We start from the raw sequence: 24881 nt of genomic DNA, 5'->3' as shown, positions 1-24881 counted from the left end.
ATGGGTCACACATTTTGGTGTCACACCGGCAAGTGGAAGACCTCTAAATTACCATTGTAACGTTTTAGTTTGTAATAATATTAACGTCAAACATACAATAATTTCTGACACATAAAAAAACTGTAATAAAGTACACCATGTACTTTTGTATTTTTCATATTATTGATTTAGTTACTGTTAAACTTGCCCAAAGTTAGCCTTGGTGTCCAGTCCACATTTCTTTGTAGCTTAAATTATGACAAATACTTTAATTTTCTAATCTATATAAATCAGAATATATTAACACTCCAACCTCAGCATTTCCAACACATTATAATGGTCACTTCTGTTACTTCATTACTAATACAATATTTAGCACCCCTTAATAAAACTTTAGTTTCAAGTCCTTAATGCATGTCCTCAAGGATGGTACAAGGCTTGTTATTGATTAAATACACAGTTAACATTAGCTTCCAACAATTTCATAAACTGATTACCTCTCATGCTGAAGACTATACACAATACCTATCAATCTATAATGTATATTAGTTGTGTGGTTGTGTGGTGAGTGGGAAAAAATAAATAACTGCCTGGTGTTTGATTTCAGCTCTTTAATGATGGAAATGACTGAATGAGACATAAAACAAGTAATTTTGTAGACTGAACAGCATCATCCCTCAATGAAAGGATGTGTTGTACACTGTCAACTCCATTTACACTAAACATGTTTCTAACATGCTGTAATGACCAAATCAGTTACAACATGTCTTACTACAGTGGCAGGTTTCACTCAGTAAAATGTAGAGGCCAATCTGAAATCAACGTTACACTTAAAAAGCACAATGTGTTTCCAACAAATACAAAGTTAAGAGCAACTGTAAACATATTTCTTCATGTGCATGTTGCTGTAACACTGTATATGAAATATAAAAATACCTATTGACATTTAAAAAAATTAAATAAATTAATATAAACAAATACATAAAAATGTCAGGGTCCTTTTTAAGACCTAGTACTACAGATTAATATTATTAGCTGTAATTCTGGTCATTTACACTATGATGATTAAAAAAGCACTATACATCAGTAAACATGAAAGGTTTGGGACATTTCTACACAGAGTAACCTATCGTAACACTCAAGGTAATTGGCAAATGCAATTATATTTAAGACAGCTAGAAAAAAAAAAAATCTCTTTGATTTCATGTTTTTGGCTAATAATGACATTTCCTTGAATGTATCTTTTCTAGGTCTGGTAAGGAAAAGACAGGCTAAGTGAACAACATAAACAAAGATCTGTTGTATTTTATCTTTCAGTATGAGCATTCATTACTCTGTCCAGTCTGCAGACATGTTTCTTGACATGATGAACAATATTTTGCTATACAGAATAAAAAGCAACGGTGACATGTAGATCTTTACATATTGCTTTAACAGTGGTCCATAGTGTGATGTTTTGGTAGATTACAAAGTGGGTAGTAAGACTAAACTTTCAGTCAAGAATTCAGATGCAATCCATGAAATGATCAGGTACTGTAATTGCACAGAAAATGGCAAACTGCAAAAGATTAGGTACACTGCCGCCTGAGAATTTTTTGATGTAGCTTCCTTTTACCATGTGCTAAGCAAACACTAACACACACGTACGTTTTTAAGTTGAGAGGTAATGAAAAAATGCATTCATGTGTTGATGGGGCTTTTAAGAAACTTTTTTTTGTTATGTGGATTTTGTTTCATCCGCCTAAAAATGGTGACAGGGGAGAGAGGTTAGAAGATGAGTCCCAGAATTTAAGAAGGTATGGCTCTGTGTATCCCATCAGGCCTCGGTGCTAACAGGATCACATCAGTTGTCTTTGATGAAGAAGATATCACACACCACCTCGGTTGGCAACTTGACAAAGAAGACAAAACAGCACAAGCTGAAAAGTGTCTGACAGTACCACTGATATTGCTCATTATCCAATCAGCCTCCTCATCGTAGCAGGCCTAGAGAAAGGCCAGCAGTACTCGTTGGGGACGGGGCCGTTCACGTTGCACTCGAAGAAGGAGAACATGGGGAACCAGATGCGAGCTCGTCGACTTTGCTGGTAGGCCCGGGTGTTGGCTAGAGTGTGGTAGTACAGGAAGAGTCTGGTAGTGATGTAGAAAGCTATGAACACATCGATGGAGTAGTGTTCGTGTGCAGCCAAGATGAAGAAGATACCGAAGAGATTCAGGACCCAGGACAACGTGTGAATAAAGTTCCAGCTTCGTGGAGTATCTGTGAAATAAAAAAGGAACAACAGCTGACGATACATTCAACGAATTAGCAGTTTTTTGTTGTTTTACTGGTCAGACAGAGAAAGGTTTGTTTCTCCTTAAGTTGTAATGCCAGGGAAGGACACAGGGTGGCAACAAAGGGACAATCTTGTCAAATACACTTTCCTCATGATTTTTTACTTTCCCTCTCTGATGTCACAGCTTTTAATAACAGGTTGTAATTTCTCCTGATGTTCATGAATGAATGTGGAACAAATCTGGCAACCATTGTGACATTTTAAAGGTAACTGTATGTAAGTTTTAACGCAAATTTTAGACATTTTGAATTGGGGCTGAAACGATTCATTGATTAAATCGATTTATTCGATTACTAAAAAGCATCAACACAAATTCCTTGTATCGATGCTTCATTTAATCCATATAATTATATAGCGCACTGTTTCACACAGACATTTATTACTGTCGCACTTCGCGCTTACACTATGATTAAGTGAACACGACGTGATTATGATGCCGCTGTTTGTAAAGTGGAGGAAGAGAGAGAAAATAGCAAGGGACGAATACGAAAGTGTCCAAAGTTATTGAAAGTATGGGATTATTTCAAGCTAAAAGAAAACAACAACTCTGTAATTTTACAGTCTCTCCACCGTAAAACGAAACTTATGTGGCCTACCACAACAGCACGACACCATCTGATCAGAGTGCACCCAGTCCATCATCAAGTCCATGGAGCGGACCACAGACAGTGGCAGGTAGGTAACAGTAACAGCAACTTTAGCATTTAACTGAAATCATGATTGTTTGTTGAGTTGAAGGCTAGTAAAAGTAAGCCACAATCCTCAGCTGTAAGTGTCCACACATCCGTTTGTTGTTCTCCACCTGGTTTGGCTGTGAGTTTGGGTTATAACGTCACAGTCATGAGTTAACTTACACAGCTGATCCCCGTACTGGGAGGATGGCGCGGGGGGTGGTGCCGCTGCCACGGCCAAGCAAAAGTACTTCTTAAACGATAAATCGATTAAATAATCTGTAGAATACTCGATTACTAAAATCATCGTTCGGTGCAGCCCTTCTTTGAATATTGTTTTTTTCTTTAAAAAGGTTTCAAAAACTGCAAACTGTGCAGAATGTAAACTTTAAATACATTTAGTAGTCCTTTAACCCTAAATTCAGACCTTCCAAAGAAATTATTTTAGGAATCAAATTAATTTATTATTAGTTAATAGTTAATTACTCCACAGCCATTACAGCTTAATCTTATCAAGAAAAACATTAAGGGGCTTCTGATGTATAAAGTTAAAGAGGTCATATTATGCTTTGAGGCCTTTTTCCCCTTTACTTTATTGTGTTGTAGATATTTTTTGTGCAGGTTTGCATAGTGAAAAAGCCCAAAGTCCACCTCAAAGGGAGTTACCTGCAACACGTGTCATAATGCTCGCCTAGCGGCTATTGTGGTACACCCTCAAAAACACTGGTGGAGAAACACACTGATCTGCAGCGCAGACACACATCCGCCCACTGCCTCTCCTCACCCCCACCCTCCCTACCAAGCACTAGCTACCCTCCAGGCAGTCAATGGACATGAAGTTGTTACTGTGATGTAGAGACAGTGCACAGTTAAAATGTTGAAAGAGACATTTGTTACAAATAAATAACTTACAACTCTGAAACCTCTTTCTCCAGTATAGGTTGCAAAGTGGCTTTGTTTTGGATCATACTACCATGCTTGTCAGCACCTGCCCTGCCCTACTCTGCTAGTAGTCCTTACCTAGGTACTGCACATGTGCAACTCCTTACAAAGATTGAATAGAAGTGAGAAGCTTCAATCAGAAGCCAAAACAGACCATTCAACACACAGGGGTGAAAGGAGGCGCTGCAGCAATGTCCAGTATGTTTTTTGAAAATTAAACCATTTAAACCTATTCTGGTACAACCTCTAAATTCAACTATGAACTTGAAAATTAGCATAATATGACCTCTTTAAGTGGTTCTGTTCCCCACTGAATGTAAATGTGACAAAAGACAGAAGCTACTCACACTCTGTGACAAAGAAGTTGAGTAAGGTAATGACCACAGTGTGGCCGCTGAACATGTAGTCACCACATGTATGAACCCCTGTCAGGGTCATCCCAAATCCGCTCCAGATGGCCACAGCTCGCTGCAGTTTGGCCCACATGTCACCATATATCTAGAAGAGAAGAAGTGAAATGATCAGCACTGTGATCCATTACAGAGGCAGAGATGTTGTGATTAAGAGTTGATTATCGTGTTACCTTTCCTGAGCATTGCAGGTGCTGTCCTGGCACAGACAGGGAGGTGACAAACATGGTGATACAGCGCAGCATGAACACCGTTCCCATGAGGCTGCACATGCGGCGCAAAAGGATGGACCTACAAGTAGTGACAAACAGAGTTAACCCGGGACTTCCATGGTATCGATTTAAGGGACACAAGTGTAGGTATCTGACAGCACAGTGACAACAGTGCAGTGATGTGCCAGACTGTCAGGACTCTACCTGTGTTTATGGAGCAGCAGAACCAGCAACCAGATATTACAGAGGATCACTCCGCATGCTTCAGCCATAGCAAAGGCCCACGGTATCCTAGGCACACTGTTGAAAAGAGAAACAGAGAAATGAGTCCATAAAAAGTTAATTGACCACCATTTCTCTGGTCCAACTTCTTGTAGATGCAGGGACTTTCTGCTTTTATCCGTTTTATATCATCCTACATTGAGTGTCTTTGGAGTTTTCAACGGTTGGTTGGACAAAACAAGCAATTTTCTGTAGTTTTTTTTTTTTTTTGACTAATCTACTGAACAAAAATAATAGACGGATTAATCAATCATGAAATCTCAGCCCTAAAATATCCTTGTGACATTGTTCGGGTTAAAAGCTAGAGTGCAGGACTTTTAGATATAAATGAACGTCCGTTACATTAAAGTCCTTGTCAAACGAGTTCACACGATGCTGATTAAGCCTATCACTGCCAGGTAAATCTCTCTGTATTCGGAGTGCACCGAACTCGTTATATCTGGTGTCTGTGGCAACATTTCCACACAACCATGATTTGCCAGAGCTGAAGGTGGGAACCGCACTAGCGATAGCAGCAACTCAGTATGGCAGAGCCTTTATGTCATAAGCACGTGTCGACAGTGTTGTGCAATTACTCTCTCTGTCAGAAGGGGAAGACAAAAGTTCCACACTGCAGGTTTAAATATTTCAGGTTCAAAGTTTTAAACGTCATGATTGATTTTAAATTGCAAAATATGGACACTAAAATCACTAAATGGACACAAAAGCTGTAACTTGCTTCTACTGGTTCTCTCTTGCCAAACACACAACTTTTATCCAAACACATTCTGGCATTTCCCCGAAATCAGATTTCCCAATATACTTAAGACATTCTGTTTTAAAACTCAAAGCTAGCCATAAACAAAGGGTCACACTACAAAGTAGGTCACTTAATAAATAAAAATACACTCAAAGATCCCTTTGAACCTAAGCTAGCCCATCGGGAATATCAGAGGACAATAATAGAAACATGCCACAAGGAAGTAGGGCAATTATAATGTCCACCATCTGGTGTGATATTCTGACAGTTGATAAAAATATATGTTTGTCTCACTTTCTTTAGGAATTTCACAGATTTTTTTATTATGTGGTTAAACATTGCCCCAGGTGAGAAAAATAAGTCTCAAGAGTGTCTTAGCTTTCACACACCCACCTGTCTAGAAAAATATCTGGCAGTGGAGGGTATGTGCGCATGTCAGGCACCCTCTCATGCACAATGACCATGACGAAGGATGTGAATCCAAACACAAACACCACATAGATGGAGCTAAGCACTGTCTTCCAGTACTCTGGATCAAGGCGCCTCGTCTGCTGCTTGTACTTCCCATTAGTGTACTGATGATACTCCTCTCCCACTGGTGCTGTGTCAGTGCTATCACAGTCTCTGCCTGGGTCTCCATTACACAGCCAGTCCAAACTGCCCCCGGAGCCCGTAGGAGAATGGCCATCGAAGGGAAGACCCAGCTCCTCCAACACGTCGATGTTCTGTTTTTGCAGTTTGCGGATGGACACCATCAAGCGCTTGATGTCCCCCAGCACCTTGAGCTCCAGAGGTGGTGAGCGGAGGTCATACTCGCTCAGGGCCAGCAGACTGGTGCCATCCAGTCGGTGCTTGTTGCACAGCAGGTCCACATAGTCACAGAAGCCCTCTTCCTTCAGCCACCTGGCGACGTGTTTTGGCGCCCATCGACGGACACTCAAGTGTGTCATTTCCTGGAGAAAAGAACATCACAATTCACAAACAAAAAAGTGCAACGGAGTTCTCCCTTACTGTCAATATCAGTTCTTCAGTGACTTCCACACCAAAAAAAACAAGGAATCTTAGCAGAAGTAGGCACTATTAGGCACTCTTTATTTCCACTGAATCAGCAATAATAATTCCAAACAAGCCACGCAAGACTGCCACATAGACAGAAAATAACTTTCCTTTGTGACAAGAATTATACGTGATAATCAAGACAATTCTTGAGCTCTTACTGAGCAACCTGAGCAAATATTTGAGGCAAACACTGGCAAGAGTTTGTTAAGTCACATCCTCCAAGTTTGGGTGAAGGAGCAGATACATTGCCCAGGCCTTACAGTGACTTTTTACAACTTTTGTGCTAGTTATGAATAGCGACTTGTTGGTTATTATCCACAGTCTTACTTCTAGCAGACACTTTCCTACACACTGACCAGAATAATGATCGCTTAAGCTCAACAAACCACTTTCTCTAAAGTCTCTTCCCAGGATTACAAAGATATCCATACGACGTTAGTATTTCTACCTGTCTGGATTATGTGAGATGTTGGCACGTTGGCTTTGGTGTTTTACAGAGCAGCTATAACTCATACAAACGGTCAGTATCTTTGTCCATTGAAAGCCATCAATCTGCAATAACCAAAATCACTGGCCATCAATACGATGGGACCAGGAGCTAATTCCACTAACGTCTTTCAATATCTTGTAAGACATCTAGCCAAACTGGTGGTTAACGGTGTATACGACCACAAACATTCCTACGGCAGACATGAAACCAAGCGAAAGCATCATTTCTTCTACCCCAACAACCCGGCCCAATGCAGGCTAATTCAGTTCTAGCTAGCTATCGTTAGCTAGCAAGCTATTTGCTAGCTTGATCAATGCGTGTGCCTTGCGCTCACTCACCCGTACTGAGATGTAACAGAGGACGATTCAGAAACGTATTTATTCAGCTACCTAGCTAAATGGCATCTCACAAGAATCTGAGGAAATCATATTAGCGTGTGCTGCAATAACACGGGAGTGTTGAAATCATTTCGCCCTGGCTTCGTTACTGTTGACTACACAATGCGGTAATGTCCGAAATAGCCGCGCACGTAAAATCAGCTACTCGGGGCTTGGCTCCCGCTGGTTAACAGCGACACCTGCCGGTGGAAATATGGGAACGCAGCGTCTTTGATTTTGTAGTATTGTTCTTGACGCACAGGAATTCTTCTTGTGGTTAAATAAGAAGTCGTGGATGGACATAATTTACTTGAAACAGATTTAGAGGTGTGAGTTTGACCAATGTTTAGAGTATGGTCACTGATTTAATTTTAGACCAGGAACACCTGTCCTTGTCAGTACCAGTACAGTTATAGTAAAGCCTCAACAGAGTTTGGAAATAAATGTTCGGAGAAGAAATCATGTAAATAGGTAGTTTCAGAGTAGCATTTTGTTATGTAGGCAACTATAAATGTTTATGCATATGCACTATGGAGAATCTACGTGAAAGTAATGCAGCTGTCCCTGCCACGCCTTCTGTGAAAGACTTGGTGAAGGTTTTGTATGGAGGAAAAAGGTTTGGTAATCATGTTGATGAAGTTTGGCCTAACCTATTCATTGGCGACATGTAAGTCCTTTACATTGCTCTTGACAGCTTATGAAATAAATGTAACCCTAGATTGTTTCAGTCGAATGTGTTTCTTATTATAATTCCTGCTTCCTTGGTCCACAGGTCAGTGGCCAATGATCGCTACAGCCTGTGGAAGCTGGGAATCACTCATGTTCTGAATGTTGCTCATGGGAGGATGCACTGTCAGGGGAGTCATGACTTCTATGGCTCCACTATGGATTATTATGGAGTGCCTGCTGATGACTCACCATCCTTTGACCTCTCTGGCTATTTCTTTCCCTCTGCTGAGTATATTCACAGTGCACTTGACACGGCTGGTGGTAAATACACATCGTGTTCCTTTATCACTCACTTGCATCCCAGACTGTGCAGGCCTCTCTGCAAGTCACTCATCTTAACCAGAATGAAATCCCAGAATCCGTCCATGCTTGAGGCTCATTGTAATCTTTTTCTTCTTCTTGACCAGCTCGGGTTTTTGTCCACTGTGCTGTTGGAGTGAGCAGGTCTGCCTCCCTAGTCCTGGCCTACCTAATGATCCACCACCATTACACCCTATTAGAGGCCATCAACAAGGTCAAAGAGCACAGGTGGATTTTCCCAAACAGAGGATTCCTCAAACAGCTTCGTGCTTTGGAGATTAAGCTATGCAAGACATCCTGAGTAATCCTCCATACTTCATAGATTTTCTAACCTACAGAACCTCATATGCCTGTTTTCCTCAGGATAAATAAAGGATTCAGTATCTGTCAGTGGAGGGAGATTCTGTACTTTGACTTCAATCAGTTTGTTTAATTAGTTGTACTGTGTTTGATGTGAATCATGCAGCCTGTGCACAGGATATTAACCCTTATAGTAATAGGAGTTAGATAAGTGTAATCAACTCACCCTTAGGCAGAATCCATTGTAAGACTGAATAAGAGACTAAATGACTTATTTTACATTTGTATTATGTTGAAGAAAAATGTAGATCCATTATGTTGTGTTCACAGTTAAAGACTTTGGTCATGTTTTCGTGTGTAATTTAAAACAAACACCGTGGTTGCACTTTAACTCAAAATATGATACTTAACATTCACATTTTCAAATTAAATTCATTACATCGCTTTGTTTGTATTAGGTCACTCTTGTACCACTTTATTTGAATCCCTCAGAGCTCGCATTTATGAGCAGCAAATAAATAATAGTATAATTTAGTTGTAAACAGAGTTACATTTTAAAGTGATTATTAATGTAATTGTCAGCTGTACCTCGCAAAATGAAGAATCCATAACTGGCGTGTAAACAGACAATGACTGGTTGACAACATCATGGTTGTAACCATATATAATAACACATCTCCATGAGTTTTGACTAATTTATTAACAATTTTAAACACACCTGTGAATGATGGACTAGATTTCGATCGTCTTAAAACCTTGTGTGCTCTGGATCTTTTCTGAGAACATAGGTCTTTGAAACCTGGCACTCTGCCTTGGTTTTGCTGCGATATAGGCCACCATATAACATGACAAAGTTTAGATTTCCATTTCCATCTTGTGAATCAGATGTGGAGGACGACGTGGAAGACATTTAATGTTTTCTATGTTCTTCAGAGAAAACCTGGATCATTAACGGCTCAGACCAATCTTCTAGAGCTCATTGTTAAGTGTCTTAAATGCTTGGAATACAACTTCTCAAATACAGAGAATCACCAGAATCACAAATTCACCAGCAGGTGTGGATGTTATTTAAATGTTTTATGTACACATCACCACCCCATACATTACTGTAAATTCATCATTAAGCTGAAGCAGCACTTTGAATAATCAATCAATAGCTGTATCCAGTTATGAGACCTTTATTGACTGATTTTGTATACATTAGTACTGACTTTTTTTTTCATAACACAATCATGACCCAGAATGAAGGAAAAGTCATTACATGTCATGACCTAAAAGAGAGGTTAATTATGTTTTTCTTCAATTTAAAAGCTGAAATGTGTGAAATAGACCTGAAACATAATAGGAGGGTTAAAAGAGACATCTGCAGCAGTGTGAGGTCTGTTTGATGTCATGTGCAGCCATCAGCAAAGCTTAATTTATACCCTCTTCAGCCAATTTGCTTTCACATGATATTTATGTCAGAGCAGTAAACTAGCTGTTACAGTATTTCTGTTCCATAAATGCTGCACTACACTGGAAGTTCTGTCATCCAGTATAAGCAATGCACTTAAACATTTTGTCCTTAATTACATCCAATTATTACTGCTTTCTGGAATGATTCATCTCTGTTTGAGGCTTATTAAATTAGAGTCCCAAAGCAGTGTGAAAAGCAGATCCCGGGCTGCACTGTTTGTTGTTTTGCCCTCTGCACGAGTAAGACTACACGCTAGGTTAAGCACTAAATTGGGTAACTGTCCAGTGACAGCGGATAAACACCTGCTCGTTCAGATCATCCTGAGCCGGAGTTGATGGGAACTTGCTTTAATACGACAAACATTTGGACCTGTACTGAATCCAAGACGGGGGATTTGGACTTAACATGTCAGCCCTGAAAGAGAAGACCAAAGAATATCTGACTGTGAAGGATCTGGAGAAGGTTTTGGACTCATGCAAACTACATCTCAATGAAATCGACGAGGTCTGGCCAAAGATATATATAGGGAATGTGTAAGTATACATTTTATTACAAAGTTAAACCAGACTTTACCTTGCAAGGAGATGTGTTAACTTGTAATGTTAAACGTTATCTTTCACAGAACTGCAAATTATAGTGTTATTCTGGAGTAAAAAAACATTGCATTGTGATGCCTAGCGTTCACATAAGTCTCTTTCTCTCTCTTTGTCTTGCTAGGGCAGTAGCCCAAAACAAGGCTGCCTTGGTGAAATTAGGTATAACTCATATATTAAACGCTGCACACTCCAAGCGAGGCAGCATAGGGAACCAAAGCTTTTATGGCAGCGGCTTTGTGTATTGTGGCATTCCAGCAGATGACTCGACACACTTTGATCTGGATGTTTACTTCCAGTCTGCAGCTGATTTCATTCATAGAGCTCTGAAGTCACCTGATGGTAAGACTCCTCGATGCTTCTTTTTTCAAATGAATTATCATATTTCTGCTTTAATTCTGCTTCAAAGATTGAGTAATTTGCTTTTAAAAATATGCTAGTTCTTGCACACCATGTCTTTTATTTCACTCACCAAAAATCCTTAAACCTGTCTACTCAAATTCTCCCGTCATGCCATCCTTTCAATGTCACCTGTCACCACAATGTAACACAGCTTGTAATACATAAGTGTATTTTCAGCCAGCAGTAATAATAAGAGTCTTACCTTGCAGACTTTAAGTCTATAATGTGACCATGACTCCTTTCAAAGAAGCTATCAAGCAAAGGACAAGTTGGGATTAAAGAGACAGTCTGGCCCAGTCTGCAAAGGGACCTTAAGTGAACAAAGGCGATGAATTGTGGGAACTATTTTTAGCTCACAGCAGGAAAAAATGAAAGGCCACAGTGTGAGACGGGCAGCCATGTATGATATTAATAAGACTGAGGCCTCTCACTAATCCTCCCTTCACATCCCCCTTTCCCTTCATCTTGTCTCTTCTTTAGGGAAAGTTCTGGTGCACTGCATCATGGGAATGAGCCGATCATCGACCTTGGTGTTAGCGTACCTCATGATCTACCGTCACCTACCGCTCAAACGGGCCTTGCAGAAATTGACCAAGAAGAGAGCCATCTACCCCAACAGGAATTTCCTGGCTTTGCTGTTGGATCTGGATCTTCAGCTGACCAGAAAAAAGCAAACCTGTCAGATCCTGTAATCAAGAGACGTTTACACTTTTTAGCCACACAGCAGCGTTATTGCTAGTGATGGTGATGCCAGTCTGTCTGTTGGTCCAATAGTCCAGACATGAAATATTTGTAAAGCTTATGGGTCGTCATGAAATTTGGTTCAACTAATGACTGACTTCAGACTCAGTTGTACTTTTACCATAAAGTAGGATTATCACGTTAGCATTTTGAAGGTTAAGGAAAAAGAACATGGTATTGTAATGTATTTAGATTGTGACAGCATGTTAACATTCAGTAAGCTTGTTGTTTGCATGCATGGAAGCACATGTTAGCATTCAGCTCACTGGACAGCTGAGTGAAGTAACCTACAGTTGAGTCTGACAAAGTATGTCAAACTGAAAGAAAGTTGCGCCAAATCTGACAACATAGAGCAGCTGAGCCTAACAGGATCGAAGAATGACTTGCATTGCTACCATGGTAACATATTTTCTATTTATTATTAAATATGTTTCTGGGGGAAGTAATATTAAAAACTAAGAATGGCTTAACTAAAAGACAGCTTGGTTGTAGAAAAAATGAAAACATATAAAATTAAGTGAAAACAGAGATAATACTGAACAATGAAGGCTGATTATAAGGAGATTTTAAGACTACTGATGTCTTCAGTTATGTACCTCTCATTCTTGTTTGTTGTTTTTTTCTTCAGCACCTCACTTTGTATTACAGCAGAATGGACCAAATGTCTTACGGAAAACGTTTTACAAAGTATCATTATTATTTTTTGGTAAACTCTGTAGATGTCTCAGAAAAGATAGAATGTCAACATCCAAACTCAGCACCTGTCTCTTTAACGAGACCAACCCATCAGTGTTAATAGTGTGAAATTACTTTGTGTAATCATCGAGCTGATCTCCACTGCACATTGCAAGGTTTCAAGTCTTTTGATTGTCATCTGTAGAAACATTAGGAACATCAGACACAAAAAGGTTCAGACATACATCTACTATACAGTAAAATTTGACAGCAATGAGTCCTGCCTGTTATAAATCGTTATTGCTCAGCCTCACGCACGCACGTACACAAACACATGTGGGTGTCTTCATCGTTATCAACATTAAAGTAAACAATTCATTGGGAATAACACCTCCAAATATTATGAAAGACAAACTGCAGTATATGGAAAAACTACACTGAATTACATGGCATTGGTTTTCATTGCTGGAGTCAGAAGTTCACTTTCAATGTGAAGGTTTCTTCTATGGATATTTTATTTGTGCGAGTAAAAAATGTAAAATAAATTTTTTTTGTATTGTTTGTACATATGTTTATCTTTCTGCACTTTTGCAAGTCAGTCTATTTTGCTGTTTTAGTGAAGACTGTCCATATTGCAGGTAAAAGTTGCCTGTTTTCTTCTGTCTGTTGAAATCTATTAAGGTAAACTGTACATCAGTTCTTGTGCATTCGTTCACTAAATTATCTACACATAAAAGTTAAAAAGCTCGGAAATTCCTGACTTTACCAAATGGCCAGGTGTTAGTTTCTCTGTAGAGAATAATCTCTAAATGTCAGGGTTTTGAATGAAGTGCAACAGGAGAGAGCCCAAATGCAAGACACTGGAGAGCCGACGTCAAGTTCAGGATTTTAATCTAAACCAAAAAACAAGCATTAAAGCTTACAGGTTGCAGAGACAGGTACATCCAAAATGATGAACAGGTAGCTCCAAGAACAGACAGGAGACAGGAGACAGGAGACAGGAGACAGGAGACAGGAGACACATCACACTACATATGACAATGACCAGACAGGGAACAAACAGAAACACCAAACATTTATACACAGGGACTAACAAGCAGGGCAGGAGCAACACAGGTGACTGGGATCAGGGTTAACGAGGCAGCGAGACAGAAGGGGAAAACAGAGACACAACATGGCAGGCAGATTACTGGAGGTGAGCAGACATAACACTAAACATATCAAAGTAAGAAGTAACAGATCAGAAAATCAAAAATAACAAACTAATCCAGACACCATCAGACATATCACCACTAAACTAACACCAACAAGGAACACAGACAGAAGCTAAGTAAAACACTGAACTGGGAACTAAGACACCAAGAAGACAGACATGAGTAACAGACAGAGACGGACATGAGTGAAACCCAAAACACAACAGACTATATAACAGATACTGGACTGATCAAAATATCAAAAACCCACAGAGAGCTAAACTAAACATAGCTGACAGGCAGAATGTGACAGTAAAGACTGTGTCAGTATTAAGCTCAAGTATAGCAGCACTGATCTAATTCTCTTGCTATTGGAAAAAGCCCTGTCCTATCCTCTCTCCTGTGCTGGTAGCTCGGATAACCTTTAAGGAATGCAGAAGATGATGCCAGAATTATTTTGGGCTGAGATTCAGATGTTAAAATAGCAAAAAAGGTTGCAGGGTAGATTACCAAGGAGAACGCAGACAGTTGTGCTGTCGACCTACATGCAGCTCAGAGAGACCTTGAAAAGCAACGTTTCCAGCCAAGGCAAGTGTTTACTAACAATGTGTTCTTATATATTTGCTGCAGATAGAAGTCCATGTTGGAAAATATTTATTAGTATACACAGTGTCTATAACCTACAGTGTATGGATTTATAGCATTATATTCCTTTGTTTGCAAGGTCACCATGTTTATAAAGCACTTTAATAAATGAGTATGTACTGTGATGATACTGCCTTGCCTCATGGAATTACCACACTTTTTTCTTCTACTAATTTGCTCACAAATCCAGACGAACCATATCCAAAAGGCTAAAGAAGTGTAATTCATAAAACCACCAAGAAGAGGCCCGGAGGAGGTAAAAAGCCATTTTTATTTGCCCTCCATGTTAACCGTGGGCACTTTCCCATACATAGCATCTTTAATTACACAGAAGTAGAGCAGGAAGGACAGGTTAGCCTAAGGGGGGAGGCTATGAAAGCAGCGCTGCAGCTCAACTTGTGCACCAGGGAAATCAGTTCTCTGCCCTGACAGTGGGAGGGAGGGAAGGGTTGTACTTATAGATCAATGAGAAGAAAGAAGAGCCTCCAGGTACTCTGGGCACATGCAAAGACACACTTTACTGTTCAAGACTCCCACACTATGCATGTAGCATATGTTGGGTCAGATGCAGCGTTTTTTGCATACACATGCCCTGGGAGACACGCATGCAACCACACACATGCAGAAATGGATAACGCCATCATGATGTTTGAGTGCACCTTCATATGCCACAGCAGCTTAACAAAAGGTCACTAAAACAGATTTGGTCTCAATGACTCATCCTTGTGGACACGACAATAAGTCTCCAACATTATGTCTCCACACAACAGCAGAATGCAAATAAGAAGCTAAGCTGTCATCGGTTTCTTTACTATAACAATGCATACACATCGTTTGTACGTCCTCAGCCCAGAGCAGAATCACTCAGCTGCCTAAATGGATGCTAATGTATACAGCATGCATAGTATAAGTCTCTCTAAAGCCCAGTGTGTAAATTGTAAATGCACAGGTTAGATTTGCCTGCAGGAAATGAAAAGCTGATGGTAAAAGGTCTTGAATACCAATTTTTCTGTATCTCTGGAGATAAATAAATAAACATACCAATTGCTACTGAACTGTAGATAAAATAATGAGTACACCATAAGGTCATCTTACAATTATGTGTTCCTGTGGTCCTTTGCTGCTGTGGAGTGCATTTACTGGCATATTTAAATAGTATATTTAAGGGCTATATGCCTGTATACCTGATCTTCTAATTAATTATCCTTACTCTAATCCCTTTTTCTGTAATTTCTCTTCCAGTGTTACCTAAGATGAGGGTCTCACTTCATAAAGCCTATTAGAAGTCATCAATGGAGTTATTTAGCATACAAATTAAGATCATATGGTGCCTGAAACTGTATCTGCATTTCCTTTCTTAAACTATAGATGAGCAAGGTAAAGAAAAAAACATTTCAGGTCCTTTGGGTGACTTTTCAGTACTCAGGTGTGGTCCAAAAATCTTTATAGCAATGACCAGTTCTGTTGGTTGAACAAACCCACTGCTCAAACTCCCAGTTAAACTCTGTTAGAGTTTCATATCTTGTGGCACTTCTGTGTGACAGGTTGTAGAAGTGGTAAAAGGGGAGAATCCAAACATGCCCAGAGGCTTCAGCTGCTTGGCGAGCCCTGAGGGGGCAAATGGCAGGTATGAGACCCCCCCGGCTTCAGAGCTCCAGAGGCTGATGTGGACAAAGAAAGGGACCAGCAGCCATATGGATGAGGTTCAACCCAGGATCTATATTGGAGACATGTGAGACCAGAACCTTCAAATTTCATGCTTTACAATAACAGTAATATACTATACTTTACTAATATATACAAGTTATCACCAGTAAAATGGTTATATTACTATTAAACAATTAACAATAATGTATTCTTTGAAAAAAAGCAGCTATAATCAATATTTTTTATATCACACTTGTACACAAAGTGTGTTTTAGTGATGAACCCACAGATAATTTTCACCTGACTCAGTTGCCCTCAGTCCTTTGGAGCATTGCAGGGTCTTATTAGGTGGGGGGAGGCCACCCACATGCAACCTGCCCAGCATTATACGGAAAAGTTAGTGACTAACTAGATGGTGAACATAGTGGAGCAAGATATTTGCCTCAGGAGTTGGTGGAGAAAAAATATATGATTTGCATTAATCAGACAGCCATAAACATGTCACCAAATAAATGCTAATGTTGCTTCATACCCGCTGGATAAATAAGCTGTTATGTAAACTGTTTGCTAACAAGTTCGCCATGTCGACATTAGCTTATATGTCAGTGTTTACAGCTTGTTTCTGCTGTCCGTTAATGGCAAAAAAAAATCAGTTGTTGCATTTATGTGTCATTCTTCCCTAATAAGTTAGTAGGCCCATCTATACAGTACTTTTGGGTTGCCAGGTTTTAAAGCCACATGTAAATGAAAGAACCCAAGATCTTTCATTTACGATATTGTTGGAGAAATATACTAAACATTAGCATGCTAACCCTATGAATGTTAACACGCTAACATAAACGTTAGGCTGTACACTACATATTAGCACATTACAGTGCAAACTTTACCCAAATTAGCCATGGCTGTAGCATTAGCACGAGAACATGCTAACATGCTAAATACGAAATGTTAGCACCCAAATAGAAGACAACAGTTAATGTTTCACAGTTTAGATGTCTGTCTGTGGGATTTCTGTCACCACCCAAATACGATGGTGGCAAAATCAATTTCATTTGTGGTGTATTGAATCTTTTTGGAAAACAGTATCTTTGTTGCTGAGGATAATCCTCAGACCTCGCTGTCAGCAGTTTATATATGTGCTTTCTTTGTGAAAAAGTTCTTCCAATTTGTTTTATTTTTTATTATTCATTATTCTTGTTATTTGGGTGAACATCTTAAAGCAAACTACTATGGTACACCAACAAAAAGGTTTAATAACTTACATGTGTATCTACAACTTGACACCACAAAAGTTATTTTAATGTATGCATCAAACAGGGTATTAATTATCTATAAAGCATTGCTAATGTTTTATTAATCATAAACTTTAAATAATTTATGAGCATTCCTTTTTGTGCAGTTGTCACTAACATAAACTGTGCTCTCAGAAATGACAAACCCTTCTTTCATTTATCTGACCTGACAGATAATTCTGCTTTTTCCCTTTAGGTATGCAGCCAAAGACAAGAGGACACTCCAGGCTCACCACATCACCCATGTACTTAATGCTGCTGATGGGAAGTTCAACGTGAACACAGGCCCCAGCTTCTACCGAGACACCAAAATCACTTATCACGGAGTGGAAGCTTTTGACATGCCCTCCTTTAACTTGAGTCCCTTCTTTTACCCAGCGGCCAATTTTATCAAGGACGCTTTGAGCTCGCCCACAGGTGAGGAGCTCTCACTATGCTCAAGGTATTTCTCATCATTCTTACACATTAACTTGGAGAAGATGTTAGTTTTTCTGCAAGGCAAAGTACAGAAACATTTGTCAGTCAATTCCCATTACAGCACCCCCAGTTGTGTTAGTCATTAAAATGCAAATCAAACACTAAACATAATATCAAGCTAATATCTTTCCCCCACGGTAATCTTCTCATAAGCTCAGACCTTGGCTAAGAAAATTGGTTTTAAATGGATTGCCCTGGTAATTTGTAAGCAACACTTTTATTGGACATGGAAATTACACAATTATGTTTGTGGCCTGTGCCTGCCTGGCCTGTTATGCAAAGTGAAGTCGGTATCTGACATGACAGTAATAAGATGAGGCCTCCTCATTCACATGCTGGCTGATCGGGGGCTCCAGTGTGTGGTGGGGCCTACAGTAATCCCCGGCAGAAATACACAGACGCCAAGACAGTTCAATTACGCGCTCCTATGCGCCCTAATCCTAAAGCCCGATAAGGAACCATGGATTACCGTGTGTTGAAACATTTGTTGCAACATTGTTGAAAACTTTTAGTCAGGAGTTAGAAGTACTGCTCTCTGTGATGTGCATGGGTTTTAATCCACAGTGGAGTAACAATTTAGACGTTCACCACAATAATCCAGTCATTGCATGGTTGTAAATATAGAAATGGAGCATGTAGAGGATGGCTGAGCTCTTGACTGATCCACAAGGAAGTGATGTTGAGTTTTTGTTTCCGCTGGTTGGCAGGTAAAGTGTTTGTCCACTGTGCGATGGGTCTCAGCCGCTCATCCACCTTGGTTCTGGCCTACCTGATGATCCACGAGAACATGACGCTGGTGGATGCGATCAAAGCTGTCAGTGCCAACAGGAACATCTCCCCTAACTCTGGTTTCCTGGAGCAGCTCCGAGAGCTGGACAAGGAGCTGCACTGCCAAGGATCATCAAGGAGCTGGAGTGTCAACGAGCGGACATGAGATCCAAAAATTTGGATTACATTGTTGCCTCCTGTCAGTATCTGAGTTTGAACTAAAATTAAGATATTAATGTAAAAACATGCAATATAAATTCCATTTTTTGTGAAAAAATACAGTGACTTATATTACTACCATTAAAAGCTTTTTATTGTAACAAATATCATTTAGAAATCAAAACCAACAAGGACATTATACTAAAAAAGAGTATTTTCTGCGTAGATGCTGCTCCATTATTTTCCAGCTACTAAAAACAACAAATAAAGAGCCATGAAGTTGTACTGGGTGACATATTATTCCTTTACAAAAAACAGTTTTAAAGAGCAAAATGGTCAAAATACTAAGTGGACTTTACAGTGAGATCGTTTTGTCAACTGCTGTTGTCAACATATAAGTCTCATTGGCTTTCTTGGCGAGTTAGATGAGAAAACTGACACCACTCTCATTTCTGTATGCTAAATATCAAAGGTTCAGTGTCTAATATTTAGGAGGATCTATTGACAGAAATGCAATATAATATACATAACAATTTTTTCAGTGGTGTGTAAAGAGCCTAAATAATGAAACGTTGTGTTTTTATTACCTTTGAATGAACCATTTCTATCTACAAACGCCGCAGGTCCACTTGGAAGTCGCACCGTCATGTTTCTACAGTAGCCGAAACTGTCTACAGAGCGCATTTCGTCACTATGTTGAATACTTACAAAGAAATTGAAGAACAACTAGCAACAATAGTAGTAGCAGTAGTAGTAGTAGTGAAGTGAAATTGGCACATGTATTATTTAGCTCAAGAGCCCACAGCGCGTGTCGACCAACGTAGCTTCTCCTGCTTGCTTGGAAAGGAAGGTGGGAGCGCTGCATCCATGTGGTTTAGGAATAATGAGAATTTTTTCCTCTTTAAATCTTTATTGCAAAAATGTACATGGGACATAAAGAAGTATACAGGACTTTGATTTATGCAAAATCGTTTATGCAAAATCCCATATTGCAAATACATATTTTGCAAACATGCAATCTGTAATATGGTTATAATAACAGTTAGTTTGCTGTCCATGTAGAATGAACTAGATGTCTGTGTGTCCAACACATCTTTGTAATAGCGTCCACGTTGATTCCACATTCCGACTTAAGACCACATGAACAAACAAAGAAGTCGGAAGAACAGCTTCACAACTCAGGAAATGGGACCATCCGAGGAGCACGTGAATCCACCATGAGCCAACATTCACCACTATTCCACTAAAACTCACACTGAACCTTTAAGCTAGAGTGAGAAAAGCTTAGCTTAGCATAAAGACTCGAAGCACCTCTAAAGCTCACTAATTAACAATTTATATTTAATTTGTTTAATCTGTACACAAAAACATAAAAACTAAGTTTTGATTTCACGGGAGTTTCACTAGTTCTTGGCTGGCCAGTTACTTCCTGGAGTCTCAGCTAGTTGCTTGGCAATCTCACAGTAAGACTCCAGGTCTGTGTCAGAAATCACTCTCTATTTTTTAATCGCCATTTTATTTGGCTGTCTGATTTCGGAGTGTGTAATTGATGCATTATAGTACCCTTAAAAATACTCTCATTATTTATGGAACGACAATGACAAAAATGTCTGAAATCTCAATTTACTGCTCACTGTAAACTAAAGAATTTCTATTAGAGAGGGGGTAGAGAGTGAAAGAACAGGGAGTGATTTCTGACATGGAAATTGCAGTCTCTGAGTGGTTTCAGAATAAACTACAGCATCTATGTCCATCAGTAAATGGAGAAATATGTCACAAAATGCAACATGTTTTATGTTTTTTCATAGTTTTTTTTATGATAATATCAGTCAGTGGCTAAATCCACGTTAATTTAAATAAAATAAATTAATTGTTGGCTTGGTCTCTGCAGGTGATGTGTTGTTGAAAATGAAAAGATCAAATATCACCATCATTATCCTTTAAATTGCCTGTATTAGGTACAAAATAATGTGGTTTGAACTGACTCAATGTGGCAACCTGACAAAATTTCCTCACAATGTTTTGAATCACTTACACTATTACAACTGTAAACACTGCTGTGGTTCTGTAGTTGAAGTTGTCACCACACAAGCAGCCTGGCTTCTGTCACAGCCATCTGAGGAATAAATAGCACTCTGCTCCTGCCCAGACTCAGGCATCTTCAGCTGTCTCGTTCCAGCGTGGCTCAGCCTCTAAACAACACTGATACTTTGCTCAGATGGCAAACAGAGCGAGCTGCACCAATAAGGTCAGAGTTTACTGTAATTCCTTTCCAAATGCCTGCAGGAAGAAAAACTAGCAGGACAGCAGAAATAACATCGTGAATTTTCCATCCAGGAACATCAAGTATTTGGGGAAATGATCTAACTGTTATCTACGTGTTGAATTGAATATAATTTGTGATAATTATACAACAACACTGAAGTGAAAGGTGCGGATATGAGACCAGAGGAGGAGCTGGAATATCTGACACCACCCACCTGCGATCTGCTCAGCCTTCTGCTGAAGAACAGACGCCCCACTGGAGCTGTCAACGAGGTTTGGCCCAACCTCTACATCGGAGATGCGTAAGTGACATTATCACTTAGGGGCCCTGCTGCAGTATGCTGATCTGACTGAGAAACTGTTGCTGCTAACAAGTCCTGTATTTGGCCAACTGATGGGACAAATATAAAAGCTGTACCACCAGTGATGCATTTAAAAACATACGGTCAGAGAGCTGGCCACGGGTGCAAAAAATCTCTAAAGGCAACATTCCTTGTATCATGTCTTGTGTCATTTACAGGGCTACAGCTCAGCATAAAACCCTGTTAGTGAATCTGGGAATAACACATGTGGTGAATGCTGCAGATGGCCCCCAGCACATTGACACCGGGCCACGTTTCTACAAAGACATCAACATACAGTATCATGGAGTAGAAGCACCAGACTGTAAAGACTTTGACTTGAGCCTGTTCTTCACTGAGACGGCGGATTTCATTCATAGTGCTCTGAGTCAGAAAGGTATGAGTGCATCTTGGTATAAAAATGTGACAAGATGCACTGTCAGGCTGAAAATCTGACTGTAATGTTAACAAAGTCTGAGAAATGATGAGCCAAAAATGCACAACTTGTTTTGTTTGCATATATAAAATGCCAGAGGGAGTAAATTAATATTATCTATTAAAACTAAACTGTCTCAGCTCAACTGCTGCTTGACAAGATTATGGACTTAAAATATGTCCTTCTCCAAAACATATAAAATAACTTTGTGTGAAAAGGTTGAAATTGGGCTTTGTGGCCAAATGATGAGTTTGGAGACTCCAGAGATCAGCCATTTGCTCTTTATGTTGAGGAAGACATTCTCATTTACGGATTTGATAATATCTTCAACTCAATTTTATGTGGATAAATATATGCTTTTTTATTTAAGAGAATCTATTTTTTTTACATTTCACACCAAAATCTACAACTACATTTTTGAAGTAGAAAGAACTTGACACTTGAGTTTTGCTTTGTGAGATTTTTTTCACATAATTTTGTTTAGTCTTGTCAGTTTGTTTTCATTCCAGCCTAGTTATGCTGAGTATATTAAACCATGAGCTAACTGTCTTGTTATACACCTACATTAATACGTGCTGAAATTTTAAGTGATTCTGTCTCTTGTCCGTGTAGGTAAGGTGCTTGTCCACTGTGCACGAGGAATCAGTCGCTCAGCGACTCTAGCACTGGCCTTCCTCATGATCAAGGAAAGACTTACCCTTGTAGAGGCTGTGGAGGTTGTTCGCAGGCGCAGAAACATTCTTCCAAATGTTGGATTTCTGAATCAACTGTGTCACTTGGACTCCTCCTTGGCCCTGCAGAGGAAAACTGCACAATATCAATGAATGGAGAGCTCTGGGAGAAATGATGATTTTTTTAATCTAAAAAGACTATTCCCTGTAGTGTTGCATTCTTTACATAGACTTGACATTACACTTGCTGAGACTAAACAATAGACCTTGCATTTGTCACACAACTTGAATATTTATATACTATATATTAACGTACAATTATTATGGCTGTCCTATGACTTATTTCAAAACACAGCTTCAAGGAAGTAAATGTTCAAATTTTAAATGTCAGCATTCAGAGACTTGAAAGACTTTCATTGTGATTTGCAGTTTGCCTATGAAAACTTTTGACTTGACTTTTCCTAAAGGACTTGTGCCTTGACTGGGACTCTCAAATTCCTTAAGACATAGCTTGGACTTGTTTGAATTACGTGAGACCTGCCTTGAACTTGTCTCAAATGACTTCTGACTTGACTTGCACTAGTCTTTAATGATTTGTGTCTTGGTTTGGATCTGTCTCAAATTTCTTAGACTTGAATGACTTAAGACTTGCCATGATAGAAATTAGACTTGACTAAGATTTGTCTTGCATTATTTGAGACTTGACTTGGAATTGATCTCCAGTGGTCTCACTGGTCTCCAAAAAACATAAAAATAGCTCTGCTGTGAACTTGTTTTCTTGTTGTGCAGAAATCATTTGAAACCAACGGCTGTCTGCAATGTCAGAAAAAATACATCAAACAAATCTGAAACAGTACCGTGCACATTTGAAAACAGTCAGCAAAAATGGAAAGTATACAATGTTTGTAGTTAAGGAGCTAAAACATACTGAAACACTGGTATGCTCCTTTAAGTTTATGTCTAATACACAGCACAATCAAATCACAGGCCATTAAAACAAATGTAGCACAACTGTCAAAACCCCTGCTGTACTTGAACAACACAAAGACAATGTATTCCTATAAATAAACAATGCTCCACTTATATATTCACATTTCTCAAAATACTGTGTCTTAACTGCTGCAATCCAGTGTTGTACAATTAAAACTGTGATGTCTAAAGAGGCTTGATACAAGATGATAAAAATATGCCAGCATGGTTCTGAATGTGTATACAGATTCAGGTCAGACTTTGAAAAGAGATGAAACGCTGAAGCCATCTTAATAAGAGATGCTCTCCAGAGCACACTGTGAGAAAGAGAGAGAGAGGGAGAGAGATGCTGTCAAAATAAAAGGAATTGGATATCACAGGTTTAATGATTCCTCTGTCAGAATGAATGATGGCAGAGTATAAAGATGTGAGGGAAAAATAAAGGAGTATGATGGTGTGAAAACTCCGTCTGACATGTTAGCAGCTTCATCCAGCCATTCTGCAATACAGTCATCATCACACTCTCACTTTGGGGGCTTGCATTTAGATCACTGAATGGACCATGCATATCATATATTGGGGAATCAAAGACATGTGCCATCCTGTGAATAAAACCTTATCTGTCTAACAGTCTGACACATTTCAGTTCTCTTTTGGCCCAGAGAGGCTCCACAAAATGCAGAACATACTTAACGGGTGTTGTGAGGCAGCGCTTACACGGTTTCTCCCAACGTCTGAATATATGCAGAAAGGCTAAGAGTGACTGACACAATTTCAAGGAGTCGCTCATACGACGACAGCAAAAGCTCCGAGTGCCCTGTTCACTCCAGTGAATATGGGTATCCTTTGGCAAGTGCAAAGTTTGGATAAGCACGGCTTCCTGCCAGCAGTGGAGATTAAAGTTGTGTGTTTAGAAGTGGATGGCAGGGACTGGCTGGGTGGAAGTTTTCCCCACAGGCAGGGAACGTGGCAGCTAAGGTCAGGGGCCCGCCACATCACAGCCCTAAAAATATCCTCTGCATTTGATGCTCGTCACAGAGCGGTTATACAATCTGTGCCCTGACTTGAGCCTGCCAGAATTAAACCATAACATGTTCTGCCTTTAAGGACTGCTGCACGACAAGCTGCCAGAATGATATAAACAAGATTTTCAGGCAGGAAGAAGAAGGACTTGGATTTCTCGGTGAGTGGTATTGGATGTGCATGGGAAAAACAAAAAAACAAAACTTTCACTTTTTCAAGACTGAAGAGCGAGGAAAGTGGAAAGGAAACAAAAAATAAAGTGTGGCATTTCTTTCCCCCCCTTAAGCTAATAAATCATGTGT

General features: G+C 39.5%; 5 protein-coding genes across 7 annotated transcripts; 4 read left to right on the top strand and 1 right to left on the bottom strand.

Moving 5' to 3' along the window:
• Window positions 1-575: 575 nt before the first annotated feature.
• On the bottom strand, window positions 576-7621 carry LOC123982991 (sphingomyelin synthase-related protein 1-like). 2 transcript variants are annotated; one of them, XM_046069038.1, is made up of 6 exons: window positions 7459-7621; window positions 5965-6524; window positions 4755-4850; window positions 4512-4629; window positions 4276-4426; window positions 576-2239 (listed from the first exon to the last, which is right to left on the bottom strand). In XM_046069038.1, exons 2-6 carry the CDS (start codon window positions 6519-6521, stop codon window positions 1935-1937), a joined length of 1227 nt encoding a protein of 408 aa, XP_045924994.1. In that variant the 5' UTR covers window positions 6522-6524; window positions 7459-7621; the 3' UTR covers window positions 576-1934. The 2 variants fall into 2 exon arrangements, with proteins under 2 accessions (XP_045924994.1, XP_045924995.1); XM_046069039.1 differs by lacking the exon at window positions 7459-7621 and adding an exon at window positions 7079-7348.
• Window positions 7422-8936, top strand: si:ch211-223p8.8 (dual specificity protein phosphatase 13A family protein). The gene is made up of 3 exons (XM_046069044.1): window positions 7422-7625; window positions 8270-8487; window positions 8634-8936. Exons 1-3 carry the CDS (start codon window positions 7621-7623, stop codon window positions 8825-8827), a joined length of 417 nt encoding a protein of 138 aa, XP_045925000.1. The 5' UTR covers window positions 7422-7620; the 3' UTR covers window positions 8828-8936.
• A 1751-nt stretch (window positions 8937-10687) lies between these two features.
• On the top strand, window positions 10688-11969 carry LOC123982993 (dual specificity protein phosphatase 13-like). The gene is made up of 3 exons (XM_046069043.1): window positions 10688-10815; window positions 11000-11217; window positions 11758-11969. Exons 1-3 carry the CDS (start codon window positions 10688-10690, stop codon window positions 11967-11969), a joined length of 558 nt encoding a protein of 185 aa, XP_045924999.1.
• Window positions 11970-14255: 2286 nt separating this feature from the next.
• Window positions 14256-19159, top strand: LOC123982992 (dual specificity phosphatase 29-like). 2 transcript variants are annotated; one of them, XM_046069041.1, is made up of 5 exons: window positions 14256-14474; window positions 14722-14787; window positions 16076-16263; window positions 17667-17887; window positions 18655-19159. In XM_046069041.1, exons 3-5 carry the CDS (start codon window positions 16109-16111, stop codon window positions 18879-18881), a joined length of 603 nt encoding a protein of 200 aa, XP_045924997.1. In that variant the 5' UTR covers window positions 14256-14474; window positions 14722-14787; window positions 16076-16108; the 3' UTR covers window positions 18882-19159. The 2 variants fall into 2 exon arrangements, with proteins under 2 accessions (XP_045924997.1, XP_045924998.1); XM_046069042.1 differs by lacking the exons at window positions 14256-14474; window positions 14722-14787; window positions 16076-16263 and adding an exon at window positions 17156-17211.
• A 2154-nt stretch (window positions 19160-21313) lies between these two features.
• LOC123983515 (dual specificity phosphatase 29-like) lies at window positions 21314-22740 on the top strand. The gene is made up of 3 exons (XM_046069773.1): window positions 21314-21441; window positions 21660-21877; window positions 22529-22740. Exons 1-3 carry the CDS (start codon window positions 21314-21316, stop codon window positions 22738-22740), a joined length of 558 nt encoding a protein of 185 aa, XP_045925729.1.
• The last annotated feature ends 2141 nt before the right edge of the window (window positions 22741-24881 follow it).

Source organism: Micropterus dolomieu, linkage group LG14, assembly GCF_021292245.1.
Source record: "Micropterus dolomieu isolate WLL.071019.BEF.003 ecotype Adirondacks linkage group LG14, ASM2129224v1, whole genome shotgun sequence".
Lineage (NCBI taxonomy): Eukaryota > Metazoa > Chordata > Actinopteri > Centrarchiformes > Centrarchidae > Micropterus > Micropterus dolomieu.
This window is presented reverse-complemented; position numbering and strand designations above follow the sequence as displayed.